Raw genomic sequence first — 19,088 nt, 5'->3', positions numbered from 1 at the left:
TTTATATATATATATATATATGTGTCCGTTAGCACGATAACTCGAGCAAAAATGATCCGATTTTGATGAAATTTGGTACAAACGTGTAAACCTACGTTTATTCGAACGAGTTCGCAATCCAGCATGATCGGACCATGGGAACGGGGGTTTACGGGGGGTTTTATGGGGTAAAAATAGGTTTTTCCTATTTTTTACCCAAAAAACATAAAATTTAGCAATTTCTTTTCAAACCATTTTGTAGAGCTTAAAAAAACAAATAATTTAGTATATTGAAGCGTTATTATGCGCCTAATGGTTACGGAGAAAATTCCAAAAAATTGTAAATTTAAAATTCCAATGTTATTCTTATGGAGAATAAGTAAACTGTTGTAGTTTGCTTGTTTATGAACATATTTTGATCAAATTTGAAAAATATTTTTATTTCTTACTAACTATTAACATTTTACAAAAAAAGAACAGTTTTGCCCTCCCTGATGCAGCAAACCTAAGTACTTGTTAAACTAATTCTATTTAAATAGGGAATAAATGTTATATTTTTAAGTAGACATTTCAGTGTAAATCCAATCAGTCAAATGGAAATTCGCTTAGTCTGCAGGTTTGCTGCAGCGGGGGTATTTTTTTTTAGAAACATAAGGTACATGTATTATATATCATTCTTTTCCTAATGGAATTCTTCACAATTTGTATATTTTGAAAAATTTTCTTGAGTTCATTGATTTTTGTTAGGCCTAAACTTATATTACGGAATTATATATGCATATAAATAAAAAAAGTTTGGTAATTATTTAGATGAGGGTGACCAAGCGTTCTATAGTAAGTTATATATCATTAGAAACTAGATTTTTACCTGAAAATAATGGTGCAAAAATTTTTCTGCTGTCACAAAAACTGAATTTACTACGATTTTTTGAAGTTTTCTTTAATGTTTTATTAGGAACATTGAATCTGCACTACTTACAATGTTTACACTGTAAAATCGAAGTTAATAGCACAATTCACATTTTATTGATTGATTATATGCCATTTTAATGTAAATATTACCCTCACAACCCACACTTAGAGAGGTACGGTAATTATGTTAATTTAAGTAGGCTATAACTTATGTATTAGGTATTTGATTAAAATTAATTTAACATTAATAAACACCTCTAGTTCGGACATATTTAATCTGGATCTGGGGACTGGATTATGAAAATTGAAGAAGGAATTCATTTAGTTCTTCTCTTTACTTAACCGAATAGCTTAGCTTAGGTTTTGACCATGTAACCGTTATGTCCCATGAGGATAATAGTGTAGTGGCAGTTTTAATAAAATGAATAAACAACAAATTGACACTATTCTAACCTAACCTAGCCTAACCAAACTTCTCGTACAGTTTAAAATTCGTTTATAAGTTGAAAAAGACATGTGAGGTTGGTAGGTTGGATGTTATGTGGACTCGTGACTGTATTAAGTCCTTTGAAGGTAGGTTAGATTAGGGAAGTTAAAGTTTAGGTTATAATGAATCGAGTTGTTGATTTATATTATCCCCAGACTGTTTATGCACTCTGTAAAAAGTACTACAAACACAATAAATAATAATTTCAAAAATGTGCAGCATTTTTTAAATTATTATTTATTGTGATTGTAGTACTTTTAACAAAGTGCACAAACAGTCTGGAGATAATATAAATCAACAACTCGATTCACTATAACCTAAACTTTACCTTCCTAATCTAACCTAACTTCAAAACACTTAATACAGTCACGAGTCCGCATAACACCCAACCTACCCACCTCACATGTCTAAATAAGAACTGAAGTAGTTCATAATCAACGCTCAGTTGAATTTATAAATGCCTCTACCTCTTTGTCCTCTTTATAAACTTACTTACTCTTTGTCATATTAGGTTTCTTCTTCTTCCCTATACGATCCTTTCAATTGTTCATGTTTGTGTGTTGGTCAGTCAATTCACAGTAAAGCTATGGCGACAGAGACCAGCCGACAAGAGGCATTACAGTAATAAACTTCAAAAAATCGTAGTAAATTCAGTTTTTGTGGCAGCAGAAAAATTTTTGCACCATTATTTTCAGGTAAAAATCTAGTTTCCAATGATATCTTACTATAGAACGCTTGGTCACCCCCATCTAAATAATTTCCTGCTCGGTAAATATACTAAAAAATCTTTTTTGTAAATTAAAATTTCATATCTAAAATATATATAATACCTAGGGTATTATTCCTTGTTTTTTGCTGAAAAAAATGATATATAATATAGTGTGTTTTCTGGGTTATTTAGGCTATATGTTTTTTCAGGTGTTTTAAAAAATGGTTGCGCGGTGCCTAAAAAACCCTTGCCACTACAGAGTAAAATGACTGCCAGCTATAGGGTTAATAAGGCCAGGGCAGTCCTAAGGTTAAGTTACTTAGGCTTATAAGGTAAAGGCCCAAGCTAGCCAAATTTTGTTGATAGCCTAGAAACTAGGACGAAGGTAATAAACTACAATAATAGCCTAGCCTAGGCTTACTTCAAGGTTGGCCCTGGGCTAGATTAACCCATGAAAAATGTCATGGGACAGGCCTACATGAGTTACGTTAGTAATGATGGAGTTAGTATGAGTTAGCCCAATTTTGTCCAAAATGGCGGCAAGTGAGGAAGCGGAGCTAAGGTAATCAATGTTTAGTATTTAAAACATCAATGAATAACAACTTCATTGGTGGGTACGGGTATAAGCCATTTTCGACTACTCTAAGGAATGATGAGCTCAAGGGAAAGGCAATGATATAAAGGTGAAAACTTGAAAATGCATGAAGAAATAATTGCGACTCTACAGAAATAAAATAAGTATTGGAATCTTCCTTACCACCGGCACGGCGAGTGTTGTAAGACATCTTTGAACTTATGTAGATTGCAGTCACTCCCCACTAATAAAAATAATACGCACTAAATAAAATTAAATACTTAATAACTTAACTCTTCTTAATAACAAATTATAAACACCGTTAAGTATAAAGTTAAAAAGACGAACGGTTTGGTTTGGCAATTACGATTAGTTTTGGAAGCTTCACTTCGCTTCGCACTCACCCACTCCACTGCACTACTCACTTCACTGCTTCAGCTTCACTCGCTCAGCTCAGTCGCTCCCGCTCACTACTCACTGGTATTTACTCAAGGGAGGTACAGAAGAGCCTTCGATGACGTCAGCTGTCAGATCTCTTCAGGGAACACCATTTGCCGCAAGCTAAATTTTTATTTCAGGATCAATTTTGCCAACAGTGTCATTTGTAGGCTTCTGATTGGCTGAGGGAACACCTTTACCGGAACGATACACATTAAGGTCGATTCACACATATCAGTTCAGTCACAGTTCCGTTACAGTACAGTTACAGTCCAGTCTCAGTTGCATCCGCAATTTCTCAGTCAATTTTCCGTCTGTTGGTTTCAGTCAGTCTTCCGTCTCTGAAATTTACAGTAATTTACAGTGAAAATGTTTAAGTTATAAACCTATATTCTATCAAATTATCATTGTCCATCTTGTTAATTGTTACAAACAGTATTCAAAATGTAAACACAACCATTTAAATAACAATAACACTATTTTCTAACCTCTAACAGTTCCGTCAGGCGTCCGAACAATCAAAAAGTATCGTTGGAAAGAAATCTGAAATTGACTGACGGATGCCAGCAGAGTGACTGACGGAACTGCAACGGATGAGTGTAGATAGCGCTATAGAAAATCCATTAAAGAATATTTTTGTTAACTGTGACGTGCCTGAAGTGACTGGACTGTGACGTTCCGTAACTGATGTGTGTGAATCGACCTTTACCGTCATCGGCCTCGGTGACATAGTGGATACAGTCATTGACTATAGTCAATGATACAGTGCTGGACTGATACACGGAGGGCCGGGTTCGTATCCTTCCGATAGCACTAACTTTTTGTCTAGGATTTTTTCATTATCAGTAAGTTTGGTTGGTTTGGTTATGACATTTTAATTTTATAACTAAAACATTATAAAATTGAATTTGAGCGATTTATAATTTTATTTAATGAACAGAACTAATTTTTCAGTTAGTAAACCTTCATTATAGCACGGCCGCCTTTAACTACAGGCCGCGGCCTTCGAACTGGCAACGTTGCAAGTGGTGATGTAACAGCTGTTTTTGTTTGGAAGCAGCTAATGGTATTTGTGTATTTACGAAAGATTGGTTACTGGACTATGACAATATTGACTCTGCTTAAAAATTTACAGATATAGATTTTAATTCATATTGTTTCGGCTTTCAATTCTGTGGGTTTTATTTTCAATGTTTTAATAAATTTATGTTCATAAATTTAAATTTAAACCAATATTGCGAATTAATGAGCTGATGTCACCTGTCTGCCATGTTATCTTATGGGACGTCTCGACGTCTGTCGCTGAACAACACCACTTGCGGCGTTGCCAATTCTACCAGGTCGCGGCCTGTAGTTAAAGGCGGCCGTGATTATAGTCAATCAGAAGCCTCCAAATGACACTGTTGGCAAAATTAATCCTGAAAAACAAATCGTGCTTACCGCAACGATACGGAGGTCAGGCATCGGCCTCGGTGGTGTAGTCGATAGCGTGTCGGGTTGATAATCCAAAAGTTCCGGGTTCAAAACCCGCTGTCAGCACTAGCTTTTTGTCAACAATTTTTTTCATATCAGTAAGTTTGGTTGGTTTGGTTAGGTTATGACAGTTTAATTTTATAATTAAAAAATTGAATTTTAGGCATTTATAATTTTATTTTATGAACAAAACTATTTTTTAGATTAGTCAATCAATCAATCAATCTTTATTTGCCATAAGGATACATTTACATATCATTGACAAAGTCTATAAACCTTCAAAGTAAACCTTCATTCGATTTTATCATTAACGTTTGGTTAGGTTATGACAGTTTAATTTAATAATTGAAAAATTTTAAGATTAATTTTATAATATTTCTTAATTTTATAATTAACTAAGCCTAATAGTGAAGTAAAACTTACGAGCAGTGCTCTCCACTACAACGCTGTTAACGGAGGAATTTTGAACTAAACTATGTCATCGTTGCCTCATATGTACCTCCCTTAAGTCAGACCCCTACTCACTCCACTGGCACCAGCACCCACCCCATTGATATACGGGTCGCCGGAATTTTATCCCCCTGGAATTTTACCCCCTGGGCAAAGCTGACGTCACTATGACGTAGTAACCTGAGTGGCCAAAAGTTTGTTCGCGGCCGTAATTTTACCCCCGCGGATTTGGAAGTCTAATGAAAATAGTCAGAGCGTGATTAATTAGATTAGCGATAAAAACCGGAATTTTACCCCCTGTCCATATAACTAGCGTTTAGGCAACTGAAGATGTACGGGCCGGATTTTTACCCCCCAGAATTTTACCCCCGGAATTTTACCCCCCGGAATTTTACCCCCTGGCTGATTTTAGAAATTGAATGATTGATTTTCTTATTTCTTTTTTTAATTAATTGTAAACATTTCATTATTTAGTAGCCTATCTTTATTTATTTATTTTGTAATCTCAACTAAGTAAACAGAATTCACTGTTTTATTTTGATCATATTAACCAACAGTTGGCTTCAAATATCGAATCTTGACACTCGAATCTCAAAATTAATATTAAAACCCTGTTCGATTAGTTAATGTTACATATAAATATCTGGTCAGGGGGTAAAATTCCGGGAGGTAAAATTCCGGGGGGTATAATTCCGGGGGTAAAATTCAGGGGGTAAAAATCCGGGGGGTAAAATTCCGGGGGTAAAATTCCGGGGGGTAAAAATCCGGGCCGTACATTCTAGGTTTTTATAATTTGATGTGTTCTGATTAAACTCACAACCGTGAAAATATATGTTTAATTCCGCGTTTAATCCATCGAGCTGATGTCGCGAAACTCAAAAGTTCACGGCCGGAATTTTACCCCCTGGTTTGTGACGTCACGTTTGCCCAGGGGGTAAAATTCCAGGGGGATAAAAATCCGCTACCCCTGATATACCTGGTGAGCACGTTTTCACCTCAAATTAGTTGACGAATATCGAAACTGGAAAATCGATACTTTTACCGCTCGATTTTTTTAGAGAAATCGAATCGGAATCCGAGTAAATTTTATTGGTTTGACTGAGATGAGACTGACTTAAAGCACGATTACAAGAAGAATACCGGTATGGATCATAAACATTAAAAAATGACATTTTTGGCCCGAAAATAAACATGATTTTTATAATTATTGCTTAAATTGAACTAAAAGAGACCCCTTGAGCTGAATAAATTGATACTAAATAAGTTACTGTTACATTCAATTCAATACTCTCTTGAGTACTATCATTGACTATAGTAGTCTGGAGTACTATAATCATATCGACCTCCAGACAAAAAATAAGATTAATGAAGGAATCAGGAATAAAATTTCTAAGAACTATGAGCAAGGTCATAATTTTTAAATTTTTAATTCATCATTAAGCTTTAAAATTATTAGTCTTAAGGAGGCATTTTGGCAATTTTTACAAGAGCTGGGTTGATACTAACAATAATAATACAAATTAGGTAATAGAAATGGCATCCATCTGATGATATTCAGTTTTGATTAAAACAAATTCTGAACAATGAACATAACCTTAGCAATAAGCTTTTCAACTACTGACATTGAATTTTATTCTCACTATACTATCTACTGATAAATAGAAACAGAAGAAGAATTTGTTTGTAAGGTATTACCAAATTTATGTATTCTCTTAAAAAATTGACATTACGTCCCTAGGCGCTATACAGTTTTATGTTCTCTCCTAATGATCTACCATTATTAAATTCGAACTGTCAAGTCACAAGTCAAAGGAGAACGGGAATGGATGGAGTGGGAGTGGACTATCGATATCGCTATGTGCTAAATTCTAAAAACAATCGAGCTTTAAAAGTATCGATTTTCCTGTTTCGATATTCGTCAACTAATTTGAGGTGAAAAAGTGCTCACCGATATACCTAATCACAGAGCTTCGAAACTAAACGAAGAATCGAAACACTCGAAACAAAACATCGAAAAATACCCCCGCTGCAGCCAACCTGCCGAATAACTTAAGCGGATTTAAATTTGCCTGGGATTGATTTTTAACAAGTCTATTAAATTAACATTTTTAAACGAGTACCTAGGTTTGCAGCAACAGGGAAATTAATAAAGTGTTTTTTTAGCGAATTTCCCATGTAGGAAATAAGCTATTACCGTAGTACTCATGGTAGAACCTGGACCCGGGACCGATTTACTTTTTCGTTTTGAGGTCCCTAGAGACCAAAAACACCATCCATTCAAATTCATATATATATCGAATATATATATATAAATCGAACGATTTCGCGATCCAGCGTGATCGAGCTATGGGAACTGGGTTTTATGGGGTAAAAATAGGTTTTTCCCATTTTGACCCTAAAAACACAAAATTTCACAATTTCTTTTCAAACCATTTTGTAGAGCTTAAAAAAACAAATTATTTAGTATATTGAAGCGTTATTGTGCGCCTTATGGTTACGGAGAAAATTTAAAAAAATTGTGAATTTAAAATTCCCATGTTATTCTTATGGAGAATAAGTCAACTGTTGTATTTTGCTTGTTTATGAACATATTTTGATCGAATTTGGAAAATAAATCCATTTCTTACAAAACCATTAACATTTTACAAAATAACACTTTTTTACCCTATTGCAGCAAACCTAAGTACTCTTTATATTAATTATATTTAAATAGGGAATAAATGTGATATTTTTAAGGAGGCATTTTAGAGTAAATCCAATCAATCTAATGGAAAATCTATTTTTTTACCTCATTAAGAGGAATATGAAAGTGTTTAAAAACGGAGAATAGCATATTTTTTTAAAATTCAATATATTAAAATTTATTGTATTTACTCCAAAATTTACTCATTAATGAGCCAGAGATTTTTCGTGGGCAAAAACAAGTACAAATAATGCATTACTATTATACGAAACTGTGGCTTAAACGTACCAAAAAAATGTATTTTCACACCACTGTAAACTTAAAAATAAACAAATTAAGTTTTAAGATAATCGAACTGGCATCCTGAATGTTTTAGAAAAAGAGTGTATCCGCGATGTTGTTGGACAGGGTGTGAGGTAGACTGATTTTCGGTGTAACCACACCCCTAAAAACCCGGTTCTGAGCCACTCTAACCACCTACCCCTCAGGCTTCACCAAGAAACGCACGAGCTCTATATCCACCTATCCACTAATGTGACGTCATGGATCCTGCAGCATGGCCTGTTTTTCTAGTGGGGCCTAAGTCTAAATTAGCCGATTACATGTTAATTTATTGAGCACTTATTGTAAAGATATTATCTCGGAGATAGGTAGTATTTTATACCAATAAACAAGATAATTTAAATTCATAAAACGAGTTTTACTGCAATGTCAAACTTACAAATAATACAAAGATGATTACAAGTTTTTAAGCTTTTCCTTTTTGTTTGGGTGATTTCTGTCCTTTTTTCTTCAGTTTCTTGACATTGTTCTTGATTTTTTCAATATCTATATTTGTTGAATCCTTGGCTTTCCCCGATTTTGAGGGTAATTTGAGTTTAGATTCATCTGGTGGTTCAAATGCCTTGTTCCTTCTTTCTTGTCGGGCCTTGTTTGCTTCTTGCTGTTTCTTCTCCTTTATTTCATTCTTTCTTTTTCGCCTTTGATCTTCCTTCAGGAAATATTCGCCTGATGCTAACAATTTGTCTACTTTGCTTTCTGGTTGAGACGGCGGGAATGGTGTGTAGGGTTTCTTATTCTTTTTGTTTTTGGGTTGTTTTCTTTTGCTGATGTTCTTGTTGGCGAATTTTGGCAAAAACCTCTCCCAGTTTTCATTACAAAGTTTAGGATCTTTAGCGAGTTCTCTTTGAATCATGAGCCGTTTGATGTTGTAGATAGGATGAATGTTATTCATGGTATCAGTCACTATTTTTCTCACCTGGAAAAGACAAATTTGTGAAAAAACTATTGTTATTAAAAAGTTATTCTCACAGTCACATTATAACAACCAAAGAACTGAATTTAGCTTTTTTTTTGCTACAGTAAGTAGCTGGTTTCTGTATATACCCTTTTATAGACCTGAAAGTCGTTGTTTACAGAAAGTGACCAATACGCTGGAGTGCAGTAAATTTACGGAAAGTAAATAAAGAAACGTCTTATAACACTTAAAACATATATTTACACTTTTACTGTTACTCACAAGACGGTAAATATACAAAAAAGGTGTTAAGTGGCAGTCGATTTCGATTGGACACTCCAATCATCATCAGACCCAATAGGCGAATAACAAGAATCTTGAATGGCGTCCCTACTTATACCCTATTGGCTACCAAAAGCACCGGCCAATACATAGGGACGCCATTCAAGATTCTTGTCATTCGCCTATTGGTTCTGATGATGATTGGAATGTCCAATCGAAATCGATCACCGCTTACCACCTTTTATGTATATTTACTGTCTTGTGAGTAACAGTATAAGCGTAAATATATGTTTTAAGTGTTTTAAGACGTTTCTTTATTTACTTTCCATAAATTTAATAACACCTATGATGCTGATCAAGAAGTTATGCAGTAAATTTACCGTTCAGTTTTGCAATAGGCTTTAAAAAAAGTGTTGTCTCCACTACAAAATAAACTAATTCACCGCAACAATATTGTCGACAAAGCTAACCTCCTTGTAACAGCCTCGTCCACCGCAACGATATTAATATTTGTTAGTATTAATCACTTTGATTGAAAACCGCTGTTGTGTTGAGTGTAGAGTGCTTTGATCATTCACGAATATATTTACTACAGAAGATGCATTATAATTGTAAAATTCCTAAATCATAGTCGAGACAAAACACCTCAAATCTGCTGCCTGATCAAATTAAAAAAAGACTAGTTAACCACCCATGCTCTGCCACGGGAATATTGTCAGCTATAAAAGACATAATAATTAACAAATACTGTTTATCTTTGTATTTTATTTGGGGGCTGCTTAATTTTTTACATGAAATAGAACTGATAGTTTGCCTGTATAAACAATTTGTTGTTAATCAAACCGATATATTAGTTTAACCAAATATAAATGTTTTATATTAATTTGAGTTTCATTTTAAAAAGAAATAGTATACAAACTGTGCAATACTGATAACCTAATAAGCACCTACTTATGCTATGGAGATAATGTTCAAGTATATTCCTATATTCGTTGTTTTTTTTCATTACATTTGTTTTATGGAATAAAGATTTCACTTACATGTAAATCACGCATCAGCAGTCGGTCGCATTTCACGAATCTTTGACCCATACTGTAAGTTACAGCTGTGTTTACGTCGTATATATAAAGTTGGGTATACTTAGTTCAATGTTAGAGGGTATTATCAGTCCAATTTCTTAAAATTATATAGACTACCACTACCAAAAAGATGTTGATTCAAGTGAGACTTAGAACTCGCCATTTCAAATGCAGATTTGTATGATATTATATTATTCGAATAGTTTTTTTGTTTCTTTTGACCCTTAATACTTTATTTATGGTCACTGTAGCCCCATTGATAAGATTTTTTATAAACTCAAAATGTTGATAAGGAGCTCATTTTACCTTCCCCTTGTGACAACATAAGGAGAATATATTTGTGTCCCTGTTAGCCTGTTCTGACTCGAAATTCACATATTTGCAGTAGTGGCAAATCCAATTTAACGACCTCAATTCAAAAAAGTCTGTGTTTTTTTGTAGGGACTTCCAGAGCACATTTATCACCATCACTGCTCTTTACCTTTTTAGTTCGATGGTTCTCTACGTGTTTTTTCGTTCTGTATGTCTCTTTACGCCCGGTTAATGTTGCCTTTTCTTTTTCTTTTTGTACTTTTCACACCTTGGGGTTAATGATAAAGTTTTATAACGCTATACTGACCCGAGTCAACATTTCCGTTAAACATCAAGTCACATACTTCTTCGCCAGAACCGAAATCGTAAGTCACAGTTTCTCAAGCAACTTCCCTGTGTACTTGAAAAAATAGTTAGGGTATAGTCCAATGATAAATTGTAGTTACACGTATCCCAACGTACTCGCCATCTCGAGAAGGTAAAATTTGGTACTGCTGAACGTCAAACACTGATCTTGAGTAAGATTAATCACTTACGATAAAATGTTTGTATGTTTCCGACTCATTAGCAATTATCTGTACAACTTGCAAGAGATTTCCCTGTGATTGTTCTGGTGGCTATATAAAATTGTGATGATGTGGAGTAGTAAGAGTGTAAATGAAGATACCTGGGCCCTATATATCTTCCTCTAACCACTACCTAATCACGCACATTTCCTGTCCTAACCCAACTCTATTGCAAGGAATTTATCTAACTCGTCAAAGTGCACAATATTACCTTAGCTGCCTATCACAGCCAGCTTTTATGTTTTTTAATGTATCTAATTATAATATACTGAACAGAGAAATTATTATATATATCTGGACTTATTCTAATTCGTGAGAAAGGTAACTAGATGTAGCAAATGTGAGTTCTAAATTTGTAATATTGATTGCCAGACCACGACCATTCGAGAACCTAATAAATCACATAATTTAATTACTATTTACCCTAACCTACACCCTTCCCCAACCCCTACGAAACTATCTAGACATATTCTTAATTTAAGTACTTATCCGGACTAAGAAGTGCTGTTGGCGGAGACGGAGACACTACTACGACTCTGGTAGATCGCCGCGCACGCTTGCCGGACCGACTGCGCGCGCATCGTCGTCACGTGACTTGCGCTATTGTAGCGATTCGCTACAAAATAAATTATATTGATAAAAAAAATAAGTTTCCGTCCCCTACTATGGGTATTATTTCACATTCCATACTCAAACTTAAACTCAATTACCATTTTCCTTCAGATCACATCGCAGGAAAACTTAAACATTAAAAAAATACAAAATTTACACCAAAACATACAAATGATGTTCAAATACATTTATAAATTGTGGTATAAAAAGTTAACAAATACACTTTTCCTTGATCAAAATTGTGGTTTTATAAAAAGAAACTCCTAGATTAATACATACATACATACTGAAAGTGAGGTTATACAAATAATAACAAATGTCTGACGAACATTAAACAGCTGAGGAATAATTTATAAACTGTGTATTATATTCTTCAATACTAATTGTATTGACTCAACCTTTGAAGGGCTGTAGGTTGTAGCCCTTAGAAAAAACGTAAATTCTAAGGAAGTTCGGCAAATCTGCGGATTATCCCCTTTAATTTGAGACATAAATCTTGCAGATCGGTCCAGTAATTACTGAGAAAACAGTGTTACAACTGTGTATTAAATATATAGATAGGGGATGAGATAGAGTATTCCATGTTTTCAAAGTGGCAAAATAATGATGATGTTGTAAACACGTCTGAATTAGCAAAAACCTGATGTGAAAACATGTTGCTGGTAGTATAGCAAAAAATATTGTACGCAAACAATCCGGGAAGGCGTTAACGGTACTCATGACATACTGCACTTGGCAAGCCTTGCACAGGAACTGTTATACTGGTATCGTAAAAAGGTGTAAGCAGGAAGAAGGTACTGCCTGGTGTAAGGGTGAAAACAGTGGAGCGGCGAGGCTAGATTGTAGTGGAGAGCGTAGATGAGTGTTTTTTACCCCTGATGGTAGCAGCGCTGCACATGCACATAGTGCAGTGGCGACAGTAGCGAGTCGAGGATTTCAGTACTTTCGAATACCGTACCGTACCCACACTTTAACCTTATTTAGCCCTATCTGTCATGAGAGAAAAGTGTACTGATTTTGTAAATAAATTTATGAATGGTGAAAATAGTAAAACACAGCAAAGCAATACTTTTTTGAACTACTTAAGTACACTTGTTTTTTGCCCAAAACGTAAAATAAATAACTTCTTTAAATTATCGAGGTTTTAAATAAAATGGCCATTATTGTTTTGGAACAAAATACCCTCGCCGCAGCAAAGCTGCCGACTAAGCGAATTTCCATTTGTCTGAATTGATTTTCAATTAAATCTATTTAATTAACATTAGGTTTAACGAGTAACTAGGTTTGCTGCTACAAGGGAACTAATAAAGTTTGTTTTGTAGTAATGTATTATTAGCTTAGTTAAATAAATAAATTTGCCAAGTTTGGTCAAAATATCTATATATTAATAGGCAAGCATGTTTCTTTAAAACCTTTATTCTCAGCTCAAGTGCATCGCAGGGAAAATCTACGCATACTGTTAGAAAGATATTTTCCTGTGCCTTAAAAAACTAAAATAGGCACAAATATAATCACATGAAAAGGAATTTGACGCGCTTTCGTCGTCTTCCTGAGAGACAACAGAAATAACCCTGAGCGCAGGGCTGCCACTATCACAAGCTACATTTTTTCCTCTTCAAAATGACATATTATATGACTAGTAATAATAACTTACACTATATGTAATTTGTATTTTCCGTACGATCGTCCAGCGACTGTTGGCCATTTGTTATAAATTTCGAAAACAGCTGTTTTCATAAAATCGTACCGGTTGTCCAATCAATATTTTGTTCTAAATATCACTACTACAATGAAGATAAAATCAATGGCTATCCAGTGGTACCACGTCCGCAACATCCCAAGACGAAAATTACCCGAGCAGGGTAATACCATAGATAAAACATACCCCCTTAGTAGATTTCTCATCCTTATGGAACAGCTGAAGACAATTTTATTGTTAGTTCATGTACGGTTTATGTAGAGGTCGTGTTTTGTTTACAATTTGTTTCCCGTTATTACAGCCATTTAAAACCTCGTTTAACCAAATAATACGATCTAATCATAAACAATAACTTGTCCCCAAGTTATATAACCAAACAGTAAAGCACAAATCAAGAAATTAACCCTAAAATAACGGAAACAATGTTTCATCGACACTAGCGCCTTTGTGTCACGTACATGAACTAGACACGAAAAACGTGCTTCAAAATTTACAATGGGATGAGAAGTCTACTTGTGTTGGTTAGTCTATGGTAATACCAAACAAGTCGTGTTTTTCCAGTTCCCAAGTGTCGGCTGCAAAAGTCGTGCCGCGCCGAAAATTCATTTGATTTCTAATCGTCGTGACATTGTTATATACCTCCTACTGGGTTTATGTAATCAAATGAAAGTTCAGAATTCGATCTTTCGAATGGTAGGCCTATATAATATTGTTCTCAATCTCATCTGAGTGGATTATCAGTGTTTTGTTTACCGTTAAAATTGTTTCGGCCCATACCATAGCCTTAAGATTGTGGCCATTTTAAGCATCAACGGCGAAAAATCGTCCCGCAATCGTTGGCCACTGCTAGGATTAATGAAATGTAAACAAAACAATTAATAAAAACAAAAACTAAAGATAAAAAAGAAAAGCTTTAACATCATATTTTTGTTACCGTTTTTATCTATATCAAATGGAATAATGAAATTCAATACGATAATAATATCTAACCGATATTTATCGTAAGTCATCCCATACAATATCGTTGGTTCTCTACGGAACTGTACCCAATGAATGAACTGTGTTTTTGGCCTTAGATTTCCAATATTTTAGAGGTGCTTGGCGTTGTACAAGATAATATCAAAATTGCTGCCAAATTCAGAAAAGGTAAGGAAAGGAATGTACAGTACCAATAACACCACATAGGCTCACCAAGTCAACAGTTTGGCTTTCATCTCAATAACATTCATTTCATATTATCTAATCTTACGTAACTCAGGGCTGGTAAGTTAGCTTAATATATTTTTTATTTAAGTTTATTATTCAAAAAAGGAAACACCACAGATCCATCATGCTATCGCCCAATATCTCTTTTACCGGTTTTTTTCAAAAATTTTTGAACGAGTTGTTTATATTCAGCTCTTTAATTACCTTGAAACGAATCAAGTGTTTGATAAGGAGTAACATGGGTTTAGACCAGGAAAATCTACAATAACAGCTGGTATAGATTTTATTGAATCAATTATAAATTCAGTAGATAATGGTGATAAAGTAGTTGGAATATTTTTAGACCTTAGTAGAGCTTTTGACAGCGTTTCACATTGTAAACTATTAAATATTTTAAATGAATTAGGAATAATAGGAAAAGAATTACGGTGGTTCACTTCATATTTAGAAAACAGAGAACAGTTTGTTGAAGTGGACTACGTAATAGAGAAAAGAAATACTAAATATATTGAAAACTTTAGATCTCAGCGGCAGACACTACGATATGGAGTACCCCAGGGATCGATCTTGGGGCCTCTTTTGTTCCTCTGTTACATTAAGGGGTTACCAGAGATGACCCCGGTCAGTGATGGATCTATGTGTCTGTACATGCTGATGACTCTAATGTTCTGTTTTCAGGAAAATCCAATTTAATTATTGAAAAATCCTTAAACAGAAGTCTTCTCTCTATAAAAAAGTTTTTGGATGAAAGAAATCTGCTTATCAGCACAAAAAAATCAAATCTAATATCCTTTTCAACTAAACAATAACAACATTTGAACCTAATATTTTTATAAAAACAGACAAAATTGATCAGGTAAACCAAACAAAGTTTCTGGGACTGGTTATTGATGAAAATCTATCTTGGGATAATCACATAAACTATGTAGTAAATAAATTATCATCTGGCATTCATGCCTTGCGGCTGATGTCCAAGGTTTGCAACTTGGAAACTCTTAGGATAATCTATTATTCTCCAATTCATTCCCACATATCCTCTGGAATCACCATTTACGGAGCAACAACTAAGGCAAATTTGGATAAAATACTTATAAAACAAGAAAAAGCTATTAGAGTGATCATGAAATTAAAAATAACAGATTCAGTTAAAAATATCTTTCCTGAATTGGGTGTATTAACAGTTTACAGTTTGTATATTTATGAGACAATAATTTATGCAAAACAATTTCATTTATTATCCACTGCAAGTAAATATAACACACGCTTTCAAATTAACCTTCCTAGATATAATTTAGAATTCTATACCAAAAAACCTTCATATGCAGGCTTAAAATTTCTTCAAAAATTACCGATTTCACTTAAAAAAGAAAATAATACAAACAGATTCAAAAGCCTACTAAAAGACTTGTTGATAAGAAACCCATTTTACTCCATCAGAGAATTTTTAAATTGTAATCTCAAAACGACCATTTGAATTCCAGATACTGTACTACCTAGTTTTACTCTGACGTAACCTTCTAAGATTTTGTGATTTTTTAAAGTTATAGCACTCATTTTTTTTTAGTTTTACTATATAAATCCTTTGTGAATGATTTTAATTATTTAATTTACCTAGTTTATAATTTTTTGTTTATGTTAGTTTAATGACACTATTCAAGACATATTGTCTAAACTTTGTGAATAAAGAATATTTGATTGATTGATTGATAGAACGCAGAGGATACGCGTTCGGTAACCAGACGTGGATTAGGCGTCCGGCCATAACAGTCATACTGTCATAATCTAACCTAACCAACCAAACTTGCTGATTATCCTCTGCGTTCTAATAATGAAAAAAATCGAATGAAGGTTTCATTCTGTTCATAAAATAAAATTATTAATGCCAAAAAATCTAACAGAAGATGTACAGTTAAGAAGAAATGGCATTCAAAGCTAAATCTTTGACAAAAAGTTTTAAAAGGATACCGATATGGATTCGAAACAGGGACCTCTCGCATATCAGCCAGACACACTAACCACCACACCACGAACACTGATGGCTGTACATCGTATCATTGTGATAATGGCATTCCGGGCCCCCACAACCCGGTAAAGTCACTGCCGGGCGCCTAAGTTAATCCACGTCTGGTTACCGGACGTGTATCCTCTGTGAGCTTAGAATAATTAGGCCTACCCTTCAAAATAATATTAGACTTAGCCTACTAGAAAATACTTACATGAACCAGCCCTTTGTACGGACCAAGAGCTGCCACAGTCTGCCCCTGAACTTGAATGTAACAATTGGTCAACAATTCAATTGATTTTAGAGTGCATCCTGCTGGACCAATTATGCGTTGTCTTCTTTTAACAAACTTTTCTTTATTCCTTACCATTCCTCCAATTTTTATTATATCTGCGCCAAACTCATCCTGAAGAACTTTCTGCGCCTGTTCGAATGGGACACTTCTGGCAAGAAGTTTAATCATGTCTCTTGATTTTAAAATTATATATGGGTCCCAGGTTTTTCTTGTTGTTTTGACTAACATCTTGCCTTCGACTAAATCCAATTCTGCCTTGATATGGTAAGAATTCAGAACATTTTGAACTAAATCCCAACACTGTTTCAAATATTGCTCACGGTATTTAGGAAATAACACAGAAAATGAACTCTCTTCAAGCATTCCATGAGGGTTATGTTCGGGTTTAAACTCTGGAATTTTCATTTCCCAAGCGTTGTCTACCACTTCAGTCTTATGATCACTTTTATCATTACTCATGATTCTGATTTTAAAATAGGCATATAGTTCAAAGTTTGAGTTTTAATTAATTTAATCTCGATAGCCTAGATCAGAATTCATTAAATACACGTTAGTTAGGCCTATACAATGTACATACATAACCTAACCTCCAATCCAAAGAGCAGAAGCAGAACGAAATGAAATGAAATGAGAATGACAAGGGGTCTGACTTAGGGGAGGTACGAATGAGGCATTAGTTCAAAACTCCTCCGTGAACAGCGCTGTAGTAGAGAGTACTTTGGCAAAGAAGGTTTACTAATCGCAAAAATAGTTCTGTTCATAAAATAAAATTATAAATGCCTCAAATTCAATTTTATTATTTTTTAATTATAAAATTAAGCTATCATAACCTAACCGAACTAACCAAACTTGCTGATAATGAAATAATATAACAAAAGTTTATTAATAGAATAAATAATTCTGTTTATTAAATAAAACTAGAAATTGCTCTACTAAAATTGTATAATGACTTAATAATAAAATTAAACTGTCATAACCGAACCAAACCAACCAAACTTGCTGATAATAAAAAAATCATGGACAAAAAGTTAATGCCACGAGCGGGATTTGAACCCGGGACCTTCAGCAAATCAGCCCGGCACGCTAACCATTAGACCACAGATGCCGATGTCTACTGATCGTTTTGTTACGGTAATGGCGTTCCCTCAGCTTATAAGAAGCCCACAGCTGTCATCGTAGCCTCTTCTATACCTCCCCTGAGTAAATACCAATGACAAGAGAATGAGAATGAATACTTGTAGAAAAAATAACAAGTAACAAACAAATCAACTCTTTTAGGCAAGGAGTAAGAAGGAAAGGACTCGAGACTCGACCACGGCAACCTTCTTAACTCTTCTCCTTTCATATTAATTTTGACAAATATTTTTACAAACTATACAATAATTAAATACTTATTATTAATTAATAAATAATAATTTATTAATATCTTTTAGCAAAAAAATTATTCAAAGTACTCTGTCAGAGCCACGGCCGCCTATCAGAGCAGATACTGCCTTCCTTCCACCATGGGTCACCACAGAAAATTCTAATGCGCCAGATATACGGTTGTGGTTAATATACCCACACCACATCAAACATGCACACTACACACATGTCCATTTACCTGGCTGAATTTCTACCAAAATATTTCCTTAAAATGGTCTATTTCATATTTAAACATGTTTGATGTAGCTTCTTGTAAAGTAGGTAATTATCGTCCAACTATAGCCTCATTCCCACATTGTCTAAATTGTTTGAAAACTAAAATCACTAAACAACACCTAAACTCCTACGTAAATAGTGCTTTTCTGATACCTCCTCAACAGTTTGATTTTCACTCTCACCATTCTACGACACATCGACTTTTAAGAGTTTCTGAAGAAAGAATTTGAAAAAAAGTCATACTGCTGCAATGTTTCTGGATGTAAATCAGGCCTTTGACCGTGTTTGGCTTTGTTATTCAAACTAAAAAAAGTCCCCTAGTACCTTAAAATAGTTATTTAAAGCTTCCGTAAAGGTATGAACGTTTCAGTGAATATTAATGGCTCTCTATCAACTACCAAGACCAATACAAGTCGGAGTTCAATTTTTTCACCGCTGTTGTATAATATTTA

General features: G+C 34.3%; 2 protein-coding genes across 2 annotated transcripts in view; both read right to left on the bottom strand.

Moving 5' to 3' along the window:
* LOC128991315 (uncharacterized) overlaps window positions 1-3,064 on the bottom strand; it is a 26,231-nt gene extending 23,167 nt beyond the window's left edge. The window contains exon 1 of the mRNA XM_054414122.1: window positions 2,845-3,064. Coding sequence (XP_054270097.1) covers window positions 2,845-2,872 — 28 coding nt within the window. The 5' untranslated portion in view covers window positions 2,873-3,064. The remainder of the gene's footprint in view (window positions 1-2,844) is intronic.
* A 5,320-nt stretch (window positions 3,065-8,384) lies between these two features.
* Window positions 8,385-17,573, bottom strand: LOC128991336 (KRR1 small subunit processome component homolog). The gene is made up of 2 exons (XM_054414144.1): window positions 16,915-17,573; window positions 8,385-8,963 (listed from the first exon to the last, which is right to left on the bottom strand). The coding sequence occupies exons 1-2, from the start codon at window positions 17,452-17,454 to the stop codon at window positions 8,454-8,456; spliced, it is 1,050 nt and encodes a 349-aa protein (XP_054270119.1). The 5' UTR covers window positions 17,455-17,573; the 3' UTR covers window positions 8,385-8,453.
* Window positions 17,574-19,088: the final 1,515 nt, after the last annotated feature.

The sequence above is a fragment of the Macrosteles quadrilineatus genome, unplaced genomic scaffold, assembly GCF_028750875.1.
Source record: "Macrosteles quadrilineatus isolate MER2022 unplaced genomic scaffold, UCM_ALF_1.0 Scaffold_1__1_contigs__length_201487025, whole genome shotgun sequence".
Lineage (NCBI taxonomy): Eukaryota > Metazoa > Arthropoda > Insecta > Hemiptera > Cicadellidae > Macrosteles > Macrosteles quadrilineatus.
The sequence above is the reverse complement of the archived record's forward strand: the minus strand, read 5'-3'. Positions and strand labels throughout refer to the sequence as shown.